We start from the raw sequence: 17,437 nt of genomic DNA on the forward strand, positions 1-17,437 counted from the left end.
CATTCGGCTAATTGGCAGACAAAGGCCAATCAAAGCCTAGGTGGGTTGCGAAAATTCTCGCGGTGCAGTGGCGGTGCCAGAAATGCAAACTCCTTAAGCACTCGTATTTCATATACCATATGCAAACGTTAGCACTCATATTTCATCTATAATCGGCGAAAAATAAACAGATCTCGAGATGCAACACCCACCTCGCACTCTATTGTTTGCAGATTGGGAAACGGGTTTCACTTATTGCTCATGGGCCAGGAGAAAACAGATAAGACTCCGCCAGAAGAGAGGCGGAAGATGCAAACTGGTTTCTGCGGAGAGAGTCTTCGGTTCTCGCCTTTCGCTGCAGATCGTGCACTTTTCGGTGCGTGTGCATAATTTCCTAGTGGGCAGCAAGTGGAACCGACACAAGAAAGGCTGAAAAACCCACTGGACCCCCACTGGATGGGCACCACTCAAGTGTGGTAATTTGGGCTTGCCGCTGGTTAATTGCTCGGATGAGTATGAGTCGCCCATCGATTGGAGCTGAGCGTTGGGAATTTTCACTTTTAGGCATTTCTCGGCCAGTGATTCACTCCGTAACTTCGATCGCACCGCAGTAGAATGGGCAGGGGCTCGTTGGCGCACTGCAGGTGATTCCACACCTGTTCTATGACGTCGCCCAGTCGGATGCGCATTCTTCGGGTTGGCTTGACGCTTGCCTTTTGTGACGTTCGCTTAAAAGCTTAAAGCTTTTGCCTTGCCCGATCGACGATTACCGAGGGGAAACCGGCTTGCTTTGAGATTCTTTCCGCTGTTTATTTTTATGCGATTGCTAATTGAAACGGCCAGCGGACAGGGCTGGAGCGGGCTAAAAGCGGGCTTAGAGCGGGCGACGCGGCTCGTTAGCTTGTAAAATTAACATCGAGCTTAGAACATAATTCGGTGTTTATTAAAAATTGATTTTACTATTTGTCTGGTAATTTAGTCATTATGATAATGTATTTTGTATGCGCACACTTAAGCTTAACGACTTTAAGTCCGAAGAGTTTGTCAATTGATTTTAGTAATTGCCATGTTTAAATGTTAGCATTGAATTTATACAACATTCAGAGACTATACAAGTATTTGATTTAGAAGTATTCAATACTTGTAGTTCCTCTAAGCGCTTGCTATTTTTCCAGTCGTCCACAGAGATCATTGTTTTGTCACTAATAAAAATAAATATATTGAAAGAAGGTTTTTTTCAAGAACTAGCTCATTTTAAATTTGCTTTAAATATATTTTCTTTAAATTAATAACAGTGGCAAATTTTTACATAAATGTTCGATATGTGTTTTACCATACCATTTTCAACACACACAAAATTAATGAGCACTTTTAATTATAGTTGCTTTTAAGAAGACATTTTTATTTAGCTGAGCGCCATATTAAATATCTCCAAACATTCTAATCGTTTTAATTTTCCGAATGGAAATGCCTTTATATCGTTTTAAAAATTTTGTTATCAACACTAAATATGTTTATAAGTGAAATTTTTACACCCTTGAGAGGAATACCTTTGTACCCTATTCTTGATCAGCATCACTGGATGAGTCTCCGTCTGTCCGTTCGTCTGTCCGTTTATACGCGAACTAGTCACAGTTTTTAAGCTATCGAGATGAAAAAGTCTCATTTCTATTGCACTTCAGGGACCGAAAATAACAATTATTTTATTATTTTTGATCAAAAAATTCATACACTTTGGATAAGACTACAAATCGGAGAATAATTCACAAAATCATTTTAATGTGGCCTAAAATTTTTTTTTTTTTTTCGAAATGGTCATGAAGTGATTGTTATTATCTGACTTTTATATATAAAAGATATATATGTAAATATAAAAATCTTAAAATAACAGTTATTTTTTACTAAAAAATATAAATCTTTCCGTTACTTTATTTTTTTATTTATCTATTTAGAATAAAAAAAAATCTAAATAACTGTTATGAAAAGACTTTTACTAAAAAAAATCAATAAATAAAAGTTATTTATTGATCCGGAACAAATATAGCTCATGGGTTATAAATAAAAGGTGAGGAATAACGAATAATGAATGACATATAAAGTAAAAGTTTTACTGTCACGGTTCCTGTTGTAGGTAGTATATAAGCCTGATCGAACCGGATCGGATAACTCTATCATATAGCTCCCATTCGAATTTTTAAAAATTAATGGAAAGAAATTTGTGCCTAAGGGAATGACATGAACCTCCAAGCGTTGGTCAATACTGAAATTCAAATTTCAGGCGCTATCCTGCTACAACAGCCATGTCTTAAAAAAATTCCACACTTTCAAAGTTTTCCGAGTTGTAGCTCACAATATACTGAATGTTGACTATTAATTTATTCGGACAAATTAATGTGTTAGTTATAAGCTAAAAACGTATATTTATTACCTAAATTGGTTAAGCAAGAAGTTAAGTTAAAAACACGGAGATACCCATACTTAAAAAAATCATTTACAAAAACTTATCCATTTAAAATCTACCAGGACGTACCATCATCCTTCTTGGGGCAGTTTCAAAATATTATTTTGTAAACTCGGGTTATTACTTAATTTTCTAAAAACCGGAAAGCCCTTCATATATGTACATTGCTCACATAGAATCAAACTGCAATAATATAAAAACTTCGGCTTGCCGAAATTAGCATCAATTCATGTTTTGGTTGATATTAAAATGTAAACAAAAAATGTATTTATATTACCTCTTAAATAGTTAAAATAGATTTTATAAATTTGAAATTCTTATGTACTGAGTTACACATTTAAAAGACCCTGTAGGTAGGGCCTCCTGACTCCACAAAACCGCAACAATGGTACTAAATAATTTCTGAAATTTTGATTAATATTGGGTAATCTCAGAGTGACTTAAAGAGGTTTCTGGCTCTCAATCGCTTGGGTGCATTGCACGTGCAAGAAATTAAAATCAATTCCAGTCGATCTCGGTTAAATTGCTCAATCCATGGAACATTTAGCGTTGGGATAGGTTCGCAGACCTTGAGGAGATTTGCGGCCATCTATTATTGCTCCCTCAACGAGTCGATGTAAAAACGTCAGTTCTGATTATTCACCCCTCACTTATCTCTGACAGTTCGATACGCCACCTGTATAATGAGTCGTATTTACCGTCCAAATCATAAACTTCCTCGTAGCGTCCACCTGATTGGGTCTGCATACCTAACGCTTTTCGTATCAGCTCCCCTTGGAGGAAATACACTAGGGTCTGCGAACTCGCAATAGCTGCCGGCGTCGGCGTAATGTCAACAGCGTCCTATTGTCGCAGCGCAAACAGATTTCCCCATGCTAATCGCGGAATGCCAATGCCAAGCGTTTCCCTCGGGAGGGGCAAAGCACTGGAATCTTTATCGGATTGAATCGAATATGATCGGATCGGACTGCCAGAACTTCCTCACTTGCATACTACGTCTCCACATTCCCGCCGATTTGCGTTAGACGCGCTATCAGCTGAGCATCGCGATTTCACGCTGACACTTTGCCGAGCAAATTCTTACACTTGCTTATCAGCGACCTGGAGAATTGCAGCCAGCACAGAAGTAAAAACACTTACTTGGAAATAATTTGCTCAGCAGTTTCAATTTTTCACTAGACAGGAAGTGCTTCTTTGGTTCGCAAAACACGAAACCATGTTCCACACATGTGCCGAGTCAGATTTTCTTGTTTACCTCGGTCTGGGCGGGAACTGGGGACAAGGGGCACAGAGATTATTTACTTGTACCGAGAAAATCGCGTGGGTTGTGCAATCGGCGAATACCCGCTGGATCTGCGTATTTAACGAATTATGTCAATAATAAATTTTGATTTAATGTCGCCTCAATCGAAGGTGTCACTAAAGAAGATCCCACTGCCATATAAAACCAGAAACCTTACGATCAGCCCGTCCGCTTCTCGTGGAAGTCATGATGATTGTAGTAATGATCATGAATACTCGTTTTTGGCGCGTGCTGCGGTCGTTCATTGATACGACTTGCGCAGCAACGATTGGCAAAAGGGGCGGATCTGGTGGTTCGATTTCTGTGGAGATCAGCTTACATAAATCCCAGCTGGTGGTTACCGTTCAGCGTCATGTAATCAGATCATTCTGATAGTTATGCTACATTTGGGACAATTTGACCATCGCTTCTGAGTTTCGATTACTCTAACCTACAAACATTACATTAAAGACAATCGCGGATCCACGAGGGGATATGGGTGATAGACCCCAACTTCCTTAAAAATTATATGAAATTGTTTTCTACTCAACCAATTTTTTTGATATCCTCCCCTACAACCAAATTCTGTATCCGCAACTGATTATGTTATGGTTATGTTAAGATATATATTGGAAGGATATTAATAATTTTCTCTGATCATATAACACTTAATAAAAGCGAAGATGAGGAAGTAGTTGCAAGTAAGAACGTAACTGTTTGATACAAAATTGAATTAAATGAATGTTTTCCCATGTTGTTAAATATGTTACCTCTGAAGAGTTTCAATATCTACAATTTCTGTCAACAGCCTAGGGTGACCGGTGTACCGAAGGTTCGGTTCGGCCGTTTTCATTTCCGTGGTCCGCATTGCCATTGTCCGACCAACTCTTGGAGTAATTTCCTTTCAGAGCGACTCCGAAATTAGCATAAATTAACAGCAAATAGTTGCAAGCACAGCAATTCCGATGTAAATTGAGCAGTTGAAAATTGCCATAAAGAAGCCCGATTCGTAGTGCAAATACAAAGTGGCCATAAACTGGCTGCAGTTTATGCACTGCGGCTCGAGGTCCAGCCTCAGTCCCAGCTCCAGCTCCAGCATTCGGAGTCTGGGCAGTGTTTGCCTTCGTCTCCATTACTACAGAACCCACTCCGCCGAGGTCCGCTAACTCACTGGGGTCCGAGCAACGACCTACATCAACACAAATGCCACAAAGGCACGCAGCGAGCAGCAAGCCGTCTTAAGTCACGTTGGAATGACCTACTCCTATGGCCACATCGGGCAGCCCAAGGAACTCCTCCACTCCCATCTTCGCATCCACATCCATCTGCCTCGAATGCAACTCTTTCATTATGCGCAAATGCCAAGTCGCAGGCAAACAAGCCTAAGCAAACTGAGCAGAGCAAACCTTGAAACAATTCAATAGTTTCCTCATTAGCAACATTCGTGCCAAAGCCAACAGGCGACAAGAGAAGTGAGTCTGAGCGGGAGTACACTGCACAATTACGCACTGAAATTTCCCTTTAAGTAGCCTTAAAAACTCATTATATCGACCAGTCAAATTAAAAAAAATGTTTTCAAAAATGTATGTCATTTCAATTAAGCGAATTACTGAAGAAAACTGGGAGGTTCTAATTTATTTTGTGGATATTTAATTGTATAACCGATGAAAACTATTTTTGAACACCATAAAAATTGAAAAAAAAAATGTTTTTAAGTATTTTATTCAAATTATACAATTCAAATAGCTTCGTTCAATGTCGCTTACTATTCGAATTTTAAAATTATTATTATTACATATCGTATAGGAATATGACTAATGTTTAATTTTTAATTAGTAACTTGTTTATTCACAGTTGTCTTAACCTATATTTTCTAAATACGCATCCCATCTTTAAATAAAGACACATGTTTTTATTTAACTATAATTTTAACTTTGATTTAAAAAAAATCTATATATAAATAGTTCGATCGATAAAATAAAATTTTATAATATTATGAAAAGATTTTGTTTTGCACTTCAACAGACTGCTCAGAAATAGAAGGAAAAAATGAGGCGAAAATTTCCCGTTTTAGATTTTGCAAACTCTGAACAAACATTTTAATACCCCCTGAGATAGAGGTAGATAAACATCGATGTAATTCGATGTTTCATCGATCTTTGCCTGTCAAAAATAATTAAATCAAATCAAAAATAATAAATAATTATAATTGTATTATTTATCAAGAAAAGCATTCTACGAAAAACCCTTTTTGAGCAATCTTTATGGGCTTTTAGTTCTGTAGTACCTTTTTATATTTTGATCGTAAAATTCCGGTGAAGTCCAATGAAACATTACTTTTCAGTGAAAAGGCGAACTGCAAACTTCTGACTAAAATATAGAGGTTATGAGAACGTTTGAGAAAACAGAAAAAATCATTTTAATTTTATTATTTAACAAAAAAAAATATTCTATGAAAAGCCCTTATGGGCTTTTAGTTCTATAGAACCTTTTTATATGTTGCTCGTAAATTTCCATGAAATCCAATGAAACATTATTTTCTCAGTGTACGAGCGAATTGAGAGGAGCGCGGTCGTGATAAGGAGTACAAGTACAAGTACCATTGAAATCCAATATCAATGCGAATCGCACACAGCGCTGGGAACCTTCGACGCGGTGGGCCGTCTCTCAGATTCAACTTTGTTTGGGTTTGGGTTCTCCGATCCGAAGACCGTAGGCCGTAGACCGTAGACCGTAGACACTCCAGCGGGCCAGAGGCGAACGCCTGCTTCGAAATCGAGGGGCAGTCGCTACCGGCAGCTCGGCAGCGATCGTCGCCTTCGCCTTCGCCATCGTAGTCGCAGTCGCAGTTGTAGTCACAGCCAGCGAGCTAGTCACATTCGCCGACGATCCCAGACAAAGCGTCAGAGCGGCCCAGAGCCCCATAGACAGCGAAACGTAGTGCGGACCATTGGTTCATGGGCTGCAAGACAGCCTGAGCCAACTGAGTGACGGCTGTTGGCCGTAATTCGCTAATTTCCCGCGAAGAAAATCGCCTTTGAACCCGGCCTGGGAGATCGTGCGCGAGTTTTTCGAAAGCGAAAATCGCAGTAAAAATGCCCGGGCCAGCGAGTAAGTGCGCAATTTGTGTGACAGCCGAAAAATAAGTGAAACGAATGAGCGAATGGCCGCAGATATTGGGCGTAAAAGGCATAGACAAATGTACTGTCACAAAAACCAGTGCCAAGTGTCAAGCGATTGGCTTGAACCCACGCGATAAGAACGCGGCTGAAATACAAATCTAAGAAAAGCCACTCGCAGCCATGCACACTTTCAAGAGGGGGTTCTTCTGCTCGGACCTGAGCATCCGCTATCCCTACAGGGACTGCACGATCACGGTGCCCATGCTGCTGCTGATGATGCTCCTGCTGCCGATGCTCTTTGTGGCCGTGGTGGAGATCATGCGCGTCTGCAAGCGCTTCCGCACCCGGCTCTACCTCCGGAATCTGTGGCGGGCGGAGGCCACCTTCAGCTTCGGCTTCATCGCCACCTACCTGACCACGGAGCTGGCCAAGCACTCCGTGGGTCGCCTGCGGCCGCACTTCTTCCACGGCTGCCAGCCGCGCCTGGACGACGGCAGCTCCTGCTCGGACCCCCAGAACGCCGAGCTCTACGTGGAGCAGTTCCACTGCTCCAACCACAACCTCTCCACGCGCCAGATCCGCGAGCTGCACGTCAGCTTCCCGAGTGCCCACAGCAGCCTGAGCTTCTACTCCATGCTCCTGCTGGCCCTCTACGTCCACGGGGTGTGGCGCGGGCGGGGCGGGGTGCGCGTCCTGCGGCACGTCCTGCAGTTCCTGCTCCTGATGGCCGCCCTCTGCGTCTCGCTGAGCCGCGTGGCCGACTACTGGCACCACTGGTCCGATGTCCTGGCCGGTGCCCTGCTGGGCATGGCCTACGCCTCCATTACCGCCGCCTACGTGGGCGACTTGCTGCGCCGCCGGCCACGCCCCGTGGGCAGGGGCAGCTGCCCGCCCTCCATGACCTACAGCCACCACCTGCACCACCAGCTGATGGCGGACAACAACAACTCGACTGCCTCGGCCAAGGTGCACTTCCTGGCCGCAGCTGCCTCCGCTTCGATGACCACCACCACGCCCCTGGACGACATGCAGGACTCGGATGTGGAGGACCTGCAAGACTCGCGTGACTCCCAGGACTCCCAAGATTCCCACGGGGAGGATGGGGAAGAGGACGACGAGGAGGAGGCCTACAAGCCGCCAGCATCGCGCCCCTCCACCCCGCCCAGCGATCTGACCCACGTCGTCTAAGACAGTAAGCTGGAAATGCGGTGGAAGGGAAGGGACGGAATAATCAGGCTTATCGGCCTGCCGGCTGCTATTTCGACCACTTTTCCATTAGAAACCGAAGCAAACAGAAATATGTGATAAGCGCGCTGCGCACTCTCTACCTGATAGGCACTGTCCACCCCCACACACCTCCTCCCCGGCGTTTTTCGAAATCCAAGCGGATCGGTTGTGCAAGCGGGAAATCGAGTCGGCCTTCGAGCGCCCGAAGACAAATCGGAAGAATTTCGGCCATGTGCGGGTATCTCGCCAAAAGTATCTGCCGCCGATATTGCAAGCCGGATCGAGGCTCTGTATCTTGACCACTGGCTACTGGCGACTTGTTTGTTTGTAAACAATGCCGCAGTCACGTCGCAGTCGCCGCTGCCGCTTTTGAAGTGGGCAGCCCGCCAACGTGGATCCCGCTCGCCAATCAGCTGCGACAATCTCTGGGCAGCGACGCCGACCGCGGCAGATAGTGCATTATAAATAATAAATAATAAATAATGCCCGGGCTCACGGCTCTGCAGCTCCAGCCTCGATCGCATGCGAGGATGGCTGCGAGGCGCGGGATTTATGAACAAATCAATTAAGTCGAGTTTAATTTTAATATTTGTTTTATGTTAATTATGTTTGGCTCTCGACAGATTTTAAGGCTTAATCTAAGTGTTTGCTCTACAGGCTGAATAAATATTTATTGCCCAAGTGATTTACGAGGAGGAATTTTTTAAGTTTGGCTCCCCGACATTCCAATACGGTTGGGTTTCCCATCGACGACCATATTTCCAGGAAACCCCATTGTCGAGGCAGGGTCTTATGGCAACTTCTGGCTAAATTGTCCATAAACAAAGGCTAGATAAGAGCGCCGCCTATCAGATAGATAGATAAATATGTAATTGTGGTCATAATACCACTCGAACACATTCCACATCGCAGAAACGAAAATAAATATTCTTGGGCCGACTAATTGTATACGTCTCAAGCGTGTCGCGTATCTAATCGGAGCCGTGTATTTCATAATCGCACAAGTCGTTACCCACATACCGCCCAGAATAGTCACACTCCCAAGATTCGCGGAGGAAAGTTCGAAGCGGGTTGGCGCCACATTGAACCAGGTGCCTGCTCCTCCTTATCACCTGGATTAGAAGGGTGAAAAGTGGAAAGGTTCTCCAGGTGAAGCAGATACCATCAGCAGGCCATCAATCATGCTTCCCCGAACGACATTTCTTGATTGCCGTATTCAATTTAGGACCGTTCCCCCCGCAAACTCTATTGATTTACCATGTCCAATTAAGCCGAATTTCGGCTATTTATAATTCGCTATTTTTGCGCTCAATCTGCTCAATGCGCAGTTTCCTGCCGGTGACCTCCACAAATCCATTTTGCAGAGACACCTCCCCAGCGGTCCAATCAAGCGACTTCCTCATTTATATTGATTTTCAATTCCATCTCACCGCCCACCCACCGCATTGATATGCAAACGGACGCACGACTGATGTCTTGAATTTGAGGCGCAATTGAGACCCATTACCCAGTCACCTAGATATGGAGGGATCTCTTAGCTGCAGATGTAAATACCGATACCGAAATACAGATACCGAAACCACTTTGCTCATCTGTCTTGCGCCGCTTTGAACTACCTCTACTTATGAGTACAACAAAGGGGAAAAGGAGAAGGGGAAATGCTTCTGCGGCTGCTGCAGATAAACCAGACCGCAACTACAAAAGAAAAGCCATAGGAATGAACGCAAAACTAAAGCCGAGCAATTTATTTTTAAGCACACATATCGGAGGTATAGTATCTCACAGCCATCCCGAACTAAGCCAAGGAAGCCTCGCCGAACTGGAGCGAACCGAGGGAAGGAATCACTTTGCTAATACAAAACAATTGTGTGCAATCTTGCAGATAAATTTCGATGGAAGTGAAAGGGCGGGGAGCTATGCCGAGGAATGCAGTGCACACTAAGGCAGCTGCGTCTTACTTTTTTCCAATTACAATATCGATATTTTTTGGCTTTTACCTTTTAGCCCAGCACGATATTTATAAATGCCAAAGATGCCGCGACAGGCACAGTGGGATGAAAAGAGCTTGCAAGGACCAAAAACTAGTACTTAAAGTTGGCCAATTGTATTTGAAATATGGCACGTTGTTTTAATTGTAGTTTTTAGCTATTAACTATTTTAATTTTTTACCTTATACCTTGTGTAAGCACTTAAGCTTCATATTTATAATTTTTTCCGCAGATAAAATATAATTTATTGTTGCAAAAGGCTTACAAGTGGGTTTGAACCAGTTCAGAAAATAACGAACAAAGTACGACACAAATGTATTATTCTTGCAAATGATATATACACAGAGAAATTTCTGACGTTCTCATCTGAGTTGAAAGTGTTCTTAAAAATAGAACGATATTTTTGAAAATGTTTTTATTTTACCTAAATCAATTGAATTACGGTTATTTACCTCAGTCCATAGTTCATACTTATCAAGATTTTGTTAAAAAAATTAATTAACCTTTTATCTTCTAACCACTTCAGTTATAGTATTGACAACATTGATACAACAATGAACTTACACGGTTTTTAAGAACGAATGCTCTCAATTAAAGAACAATGTACTTGAATATATCTCTCTGTGTACGCACTATTTCTAGTACATTTCACGTGTACTTTACTTACAGGCTTACGTTTTTATATCTTACATCACTGTTATGCTATACTTGCATATGTGAAAGTAAGCCAAAAAATACCTATTTTGATAAATCCAGCATCCCAAACATGATTTTTTGTCAAGAAGAAAGCATTTAAAAATCTTAAACTAAATCCCTATCTGCAGGGGCCACTCACGGCACAAAATCAATCACACCAATCTTTTTTGTATTCCGAAGACTATCATTTCCTTATCATTTTTAAAAAGTTCTTGGTTAGAACACCAATCCAATCTGGTAAAGACTTTCCTTTGTTTCATAACTTATATAGCGATTTTGAATAGACGCAAGCAATTCGGGTGTTCATATTATCTCTTTTATATACTCTTTAGAAAGTACTTTCCAAAACATTTTGGCAGCATATTCGAAACATTTAAAAATAAATTATGAAATAATACAAAAAAGCACCCCCACATACAACTCAAAATCTCACTTAGATTGTCAATGTTAATCTTGCAATTAGGTTCCGCTTCTTTTGTTTGAGTGTAGGCAAGGGTGTTACTATACCTTTGACATTTACTCGGAATTTTCCGCTCGGTTCCACAGTGCGAGCAGACTCCCTCGCACATCGGAGCATAGTTTGTCTCCGCTCTCTATTGACATTTCCTCAAAACTTTTCTCATCAATTCCCGTCAGAGTGTGTGTGTTGGTACTTGTAAATACGACAACGTTTATTGTCATTGGAATTATTACAGCCATATGCGAGTGGCAGGCAATCCCAGGCCCGAGCCCAGGCCCGTTCCAGGCCCCTCTGCGGGTCCCCGGCATGTCGTAGGTAGGACGCACAATGGTTGCCAGGGGAAACCTGTTCCTCGCCTCGGCTTTTCCTTGCCCGCAGCCTGTGGGTGGTGGAAGGTGGGTGGGTGGCGGCGTGGGGCTTATCTTGCGTATTTTTTTGGCGTATGCGAAAATTTAACGAATCATGAAATACGATAATTGAACCATGCACAAGAGTTCGTCGTTGCCGTTGTCGCTAGCGGTGGCATCTTCAATCGAGCTGGAGCTCCAGCTTCGTCTTCGTCTTCGTCTTTCCATTGTTTGCTTGTGTACGCTCAGCGTATGTGTGTGGCATAATAAAATTTTATTGTAGCCAAAAGTTGGCTACCACTTTTTCCATGGCACCCAGGCAGTAGTTTTCCCTCCTCCCGTAATTGTTGGTGCCCACCCGCGGGGAAAGTGGGCTGTGGGGGGTGGCCTAAACGCCCACATAGTTGGAAATTAGCGTGGTGTATGTGGGCGGGCTTTTCTGCCGCACGCGCAACAATGTGGCATCGTCATCATGGCGGTTCTTTGATTTCGCCTTGTCTCGCCAGTTACTTTTGGTTGGCAATTTCATGGCATACTTTCGGGCGGTGGATCGGCTTGGAACCTTCTGGGACGGCCGAGATCTGTAAAGTAGATGAGCTAAGCCACCCAACCAGTCCCGAAATCAAGTTTCCTATGCTTAGTGGATTTTATTTTGAAACCTTACAGTACTTATTTAAATATTATTATTATTATAGTTAAGACAATGAGCTAAGAGAGGGTAGCAGCAGAAGCCCTTAAGATATTTGATAAGAATCATACATCTTTTTTAACATTTTAAAACTATAAATGTTTTTAAGGATTTGATATATGTTATTTTATATGGTTGTGTCTATGGCATTTGAACGATGCAGTTCCTTGGAGAGAACGAGGTGATAAACTGAGCTTTGTTTATTGGGTCGAGGTTGCGCAGAGGGCAGAAAGAGGCGAGATTCTTATCGATGTAGTGAAGTGAAGTGAATAACTCATGGGCGCGTACCACATACTTTGAGGCGCCAGTTGGACCCTACTACTGGCATTCGCAACCAGCCTGATATTAGGCAACCATCCAACCTTAGCGAATGCGATCCCGGGAGCCCTGAATGCTCTTCAGCTGCTTCTCCACCTCCCGTAGATACTTCTCCGGCAGGCAGTTCTCGCGCATGGCCGCGATCTTGGCGCTGATCACCTGCCGGATGTTGGCGTCCCGCTGCTTCTCCTGGTCGAGCCACTTCTCCACCCGCACGGCCTCCAGCTCGGCCAGTCGCCGGCGCTCCGCCTGCTTGTCGGTCATCTGCTGCCGCAGGTCCTGGCGGTACACCTGTCGCTGGGCCTCCCGCTGGCGGTCCAAGGCCTTCTCCCTGTCCTCCTCCTTGCGCATCCGCTCCATGACCTTGGCGAACTCCTCGCCGGAGTGGGCGATCTCCAGGGCCAGGCGCTGCTTCATCTCCTGCGCCTGCTGGGCCCGCGACTCAAGCAGGTCCCGCTCAGCCTCCCGCCGCGAGATGGCCGCCTCCTTCTCCCGCTGGCGGTACTCGCGCTCCACGCGGTCGCGCTCCTTCAGATACTTTAGCTCGTCGTTGGTCTGGCGCGTCTCCATGGCCTCGGCGGCCACCGTGAAGATGCGCTGCTGGCGGCGCTCGAACTCCTTCTTGGTCAGGCGCTGCATCTCCTTCAGCTGGCGCTCCTTCTCCTGCTTTTCGCGCATGTAGGCCGTGACCCGCAGGTCGGCCAGTCGCTCCTGCTCGCCGAGCATGGTCTTGAACACGTTGGACATGTCCCGGATGCGCTGCAGCTCCTCCCGGAACCGCTGCTTGCGCTGCTGGACGAGGGCGCGCTGTTGCTCCTCCTGGGCGCGCAGGAGCTCGGTGGCGCGCCGGATGTCCTTGGCCTCGTCGGCCACCCGCTTGGCCTCCAGGTAGCGCACGTTCTCGCGCTCCGAGAGCTGCCGTCGGATCTCCTGGGCGTAGCGGCTCCGCTTTTCCACCTCCAGCCGCTCGCGCTCGTCCTCCTCCGTCAACGCCTTCAGGGCGCGCTCGTTCACCATGCGCGCCAGCCGCTCGTCGTCCTCGCGCAGCGCCTTGGACAGGAGGTGCTTCTCCTGGATCTGCGCCTCCCGCACAGCCTTGCACTTGGCGTCGAGAATCATGCGGTTGATTTGCTTCACCTCCTGCTCCTGCTCCTGGCGGGCCAGGAAGGCACGACCAAGCACCGACTGCTTCTCCTCCAGGATCTCGCTGAGCAGGCTGATCTTGGCCTCGGAGGTGTCACCGCCCCGCGCCTCGTCGATGGCCTTGAAGCGCCGGCGCGTCTCCTCCACCAACTGCAGCTGCTTGCGGTGATCCTCCTCCTGCTGATCTATCCTCTGCAGCTTCTCGCTGACGGTCTCCAGTCTGCCCTGATCCTTGAGGCGCCGCACCTCCCCGGCCCGCAGCACCACCTGCTTTGTGCCCTGGTTGCGCTTCCGCTCCCGCTCATTGCGCTTCAGCTGCTTCTGGTCATAGGCCGCCGACTGGTCGCAGGGTGGCCGCCTGAAGGAGCCGAAGGCCGTGGTGGAAGGACGAAAGCCCCCCGCCGGTGGACGATAGGCTGCCGTTTGGGCTCGAGCCCTGGCCCTCAGCTCGCTGCACTTCTGCTGCAACTGCGACTCCGCGCTGACGAACCGCACATTGGAGGCGGAGAAGCAGGGCATCTTTCATTAAAACCAACGGGGTAATGAGGTGTGTCGGAGTCACGGAACTATCTCCTAGATGAGGATCTGAACCGCAATGAGTGGGGCCTCAGAGGAAACCGAGTTTATACCACGTTGCTGGGACAACTTGTTTGGATAACAAGCGGTGGTAACCTTGGTGGCCCACCGAGTAGCCATGCAACCCGCTGCGAAGTGCGAAACTATTCGAAAAACACTTGGGCGACTATAAAGAGGGGATGAGACTGCCGGGATAGAGATAGCTGGAATTGAAATACGCTTCCCGGAAGCTTTTCTCTTGATTTGTTCTGACTGCCACCGCTCTTATCTTCCCTGCCCACTGGGCGGGCATTTAAGCAGTCCCCGCTTTTGGGTCCCGGGCATCAAAAATGCAACCAAGCATAAATTTCGGGGCTCTGCGGCAGCCCCCGATGATTTATGCGCCTTGTCCAAGGACAAACACACTCCGCCCACCCAAATCGGTCCTCTTCCCTCCCTTCCAGTCCAGAACAGTCCGCTCCAATGATGTGTGCGAATGTGTGAAAGAAGTCAGCAATTATGCGGCATAGAAAAGCAATAAGCCAACAAAATTCACACATTGTGGACGGAGCCCAGAACTGGACATTTGAGATATCGGGGGACTGGGCCTCCAACCGTGGCGGCAGCATCCATCCATTCATCCATCCATCCTGGCATCCTGGACGCCCACTGGCCAGCGAGGCGTGTTGGAAGTCTAAGCTGGCAAAAGTTTACGGCCACACATACAAATTAACTTGACCAGAGCAACAGACAGAGCCCAAAGCCACGCCCACATTGTCAAACACACACACACAAAGGCGGAGGGGGCGTGGGCGGAAGAGGGGTCTAAGAGGACTGGGGCTAGTTTCTGGGAGCTTGGAAATCCGAAACCGAAACGAGCTCCAGCCATTCCAGCTGACTTTAATAAAAAGTTTTCCTTTTTTCCCTGTTGCACACACAAAAACTTTCTCCTATATGAAATGCCTTCGCATTTCTCCGCCTCCATTTCCATTTCCAACTGGCCCTTCTAGTTGGATGCATTGAGGCGTTAAAGTCAACTTAAGCTGGCTGGGGCCCAGATTCCCCCACAGGGGAAAATGCGTTGCCAGCCAGTCCGCAAATGTAAATTGACATTTTCGAGTGCACGATTGAGCAAATGAACGTTTTTTTCCTCCTCCGCCGACTCCGTCCTTCCAGCTCCATCCGCCCGAGTCCTGGGGTAATGGCAGTCAAGTTGTTGGATTAGCACCGTGAGCCTCCCGAGAAGACGGATCGAAAACTCTGGGAGAAGCCAAGTCCAAGGCGAAGTCGGGGAAGGTCATGCATGGGCTGCTTGATTATATGCAAAGCATTATTAGCCGGACCAGGAAAGGACAGCCGGAGGACATCATTAGCATTCCTAAGTCCAGGCTCAGGCTATAATTTATGCGCTTAAGTTGTGTTCCGGTTAAGTTTAGTCCGCCCTGCCAGCACGCCTCCTTCGTTAATTAAACCCGATGTAAGTCGGCTTGTGGCCAGGGATTAGTCCTGGGCCACGTATAGATTAAGTATTCGAATGCCCTGCCCCAAAGAATCCAACATCTTTTTATCTCCGTCCTTGCAGGTGAGTCTCGGCATGCGGTCCCGAAATGTATCTTGTAGGCAGGCCTCGGCTCTTTGATCACACCCATGCCCAAGCTGCTGGAAAGACAAATGTTTCTCCTTAGGAAAATCTGCCAAAATCATCTCAGTTCCGGACGGAGACGGAAACTGAAATTGACAGCGCTCAGACTTGAGCACAAAACTTTCCCTGCTCCAACATGCATTTTCCAGCGTCATGTTGGCGCAGACATGGAGGGCCAGAAGGACCCAAAGGGCCCATTACAAGGGCTTGAGGCCTTCAAATGCCTTTTGGCATATGATTCATTTGTGGTCCGCCGGGGAAACTTTTCCAGCAGACGCACACATCCTCTCCCAGCTCCGTGTTGACTTATTTGCATAATTTGCGGGGAACGGGGAGGCCAGTAGCCATCTCTATTCCCGACTCCCTACTCCAGTTTATAGAAATGTTTGCCCTGACAGACATTCGATTTCCGGCTGCATTTTCATAAACATGCTCGAGAGATTTTTTCGAACTTTGCATGAAATATTGATCGGCTGCCAGCTTTCAAGTTCAGAGCACCAGCACCGCCCACTTCGCAGCCCGGGGCAATTCCTTACAGTTTCCTGTCATCGTCTGAGGCTGGCCAGGACAAACAACCCCACATTTATATCAAATGGAGTTCCTCATTCCTGGTTTTCACTCCGTGCGCCGGAATTTTTATTTATTTGACAACATATTTCGTAGCCGCACCGTTAAACTTATGTTTTGGTCAATTTTTTACTGCAAATCCCGGCCATTTGCATCTTTTCGCACATTTTCATTGCAAATTAATTCGGGCCTGCTATATATTTTATGAGCAACCTTTTTGCCGGTGGATTCGGTTGATTCATGTGTGGCACATTTGTGGGCCAGAACTCGAGCTAACCCAAATCCCCTGATTGATTGATCCAAATGACACACAGAACTCTGCGCTGGATGGGCTTATTTACTTGGGCATTTGCCCCACAATCAGATTCGAATCGAAAGTCCCTGAATTGAGCCAATTATTTTGCCCCTTGCGAGCAGACGACTAATTAAAATGCCCAAGTACCGCTCAAGAAGAAATATGATTTGACTTGATTCGAGCGGTTCGCCTTTATTTACTATCAATCAAGCACTCTGACCCAGATACGAATATTCCGGCATGGAAATCTATTGAGAGTTGCGTGGGAGGCAGGCCGACTGGGATGAGTTCAATTTCCCATGATGGATGGGGTCCCCGCTGCATGCGAAGTGGCAGCTTAAAGTCCCCAGCTCTTCCCCATAATTCACCGGGGAGTGCCCTTCAGCAATTGCAGAGCCGCCTCGCCACACAAAAATTCATTGGAATAAAATTTTAATCATTTCGCAAGCCAAACTGGTTACTTTGGCTCTCTCCGGGGAAGACTCGCTCCTCGCACGGCCGGCAAAAAAGAAATATAATTTATATTTAATCCAGCTCACAAACAAGTCATTAAGCATATTTGGCCAGCCCAGTGGGGTCAGGGGCGGTTCGGGATGGCCCAAACCGAAGGGCACTGACATTGTGCCGCATGTAAAAATGAAATTTATGAAGACTGCAGGAAAGAATT

The 17,437-nt window shown here is 46.1% G+C and overlaps 4 protein-coding genes across 4 annotated transcripts in view; 1 reads left to right on the plus strand and 3 right to left on the minus strand.

Annotated features, from left to right (window-relative positions):
• The window catches only part of LOC119552607 (putative phosphatidate phosphatase), a 66,175-nt gene that overhangs the window by 7,996 nt on the left and 40,742 nt on the right, over positions 1-17,437 (minus strand). The window lies entirely within an intron of this gene.
• Positions 1-17,437, minus strand: part of LOC119552609 (putative phosphatidate phosphatase) — a 61,566-nt gene that overhangs the window by 3,391 nt on the left and 40,738 nt on the right. The gene's annotated exons all lie outside the window — the stretch shown is intronic.
• On the plus strand, positions 6,482-8,756 carry LOC119552608 (putative phosphatidate phosphatase). Its single transcript, XM_037862272.1, has one exon. The coding sequence runs from the start codon at positions 7,025-7,027 to the stop codon at positions 8,030-8,032; it is 1,008 nt and encodes a 335-aa protein (XP_037718200.1). The 5' UTR covers positions 6,482-7,024; the 3' UTR covers positions 8,033-8,756.
• On the minus strand, positions 12,614-14,230 carry LOC119552603 (cilia- and flagella-associated protein 45). Its single transcript, XM_037862266.1, has one exon. The coding sequence runs from the start codon at positions 14,228-14,230 to the stop codon at positions 12,614-12,616; it is 1,617 nt and encodes a 538-aa protein (XP_037718194.1).

The sequence above is a fragment of the Drosophila subpulchrella genome, chromosome 3L (genome assembly GCF_014743375.2).
Source record: "Drosophila subpulchrella strain 33 F10 #4 breed RU33 chromosome 3L, RU_Dsub_v1.1 Primary Assembly, whole genome shotgun sequence".
Classification (NCBI taxonomy): Eukaryota; Metazoa; Arthropoda; class Insecta; order Diptera; family Drosophilidae; genus Drosophila; species Drosophila subpulchrella.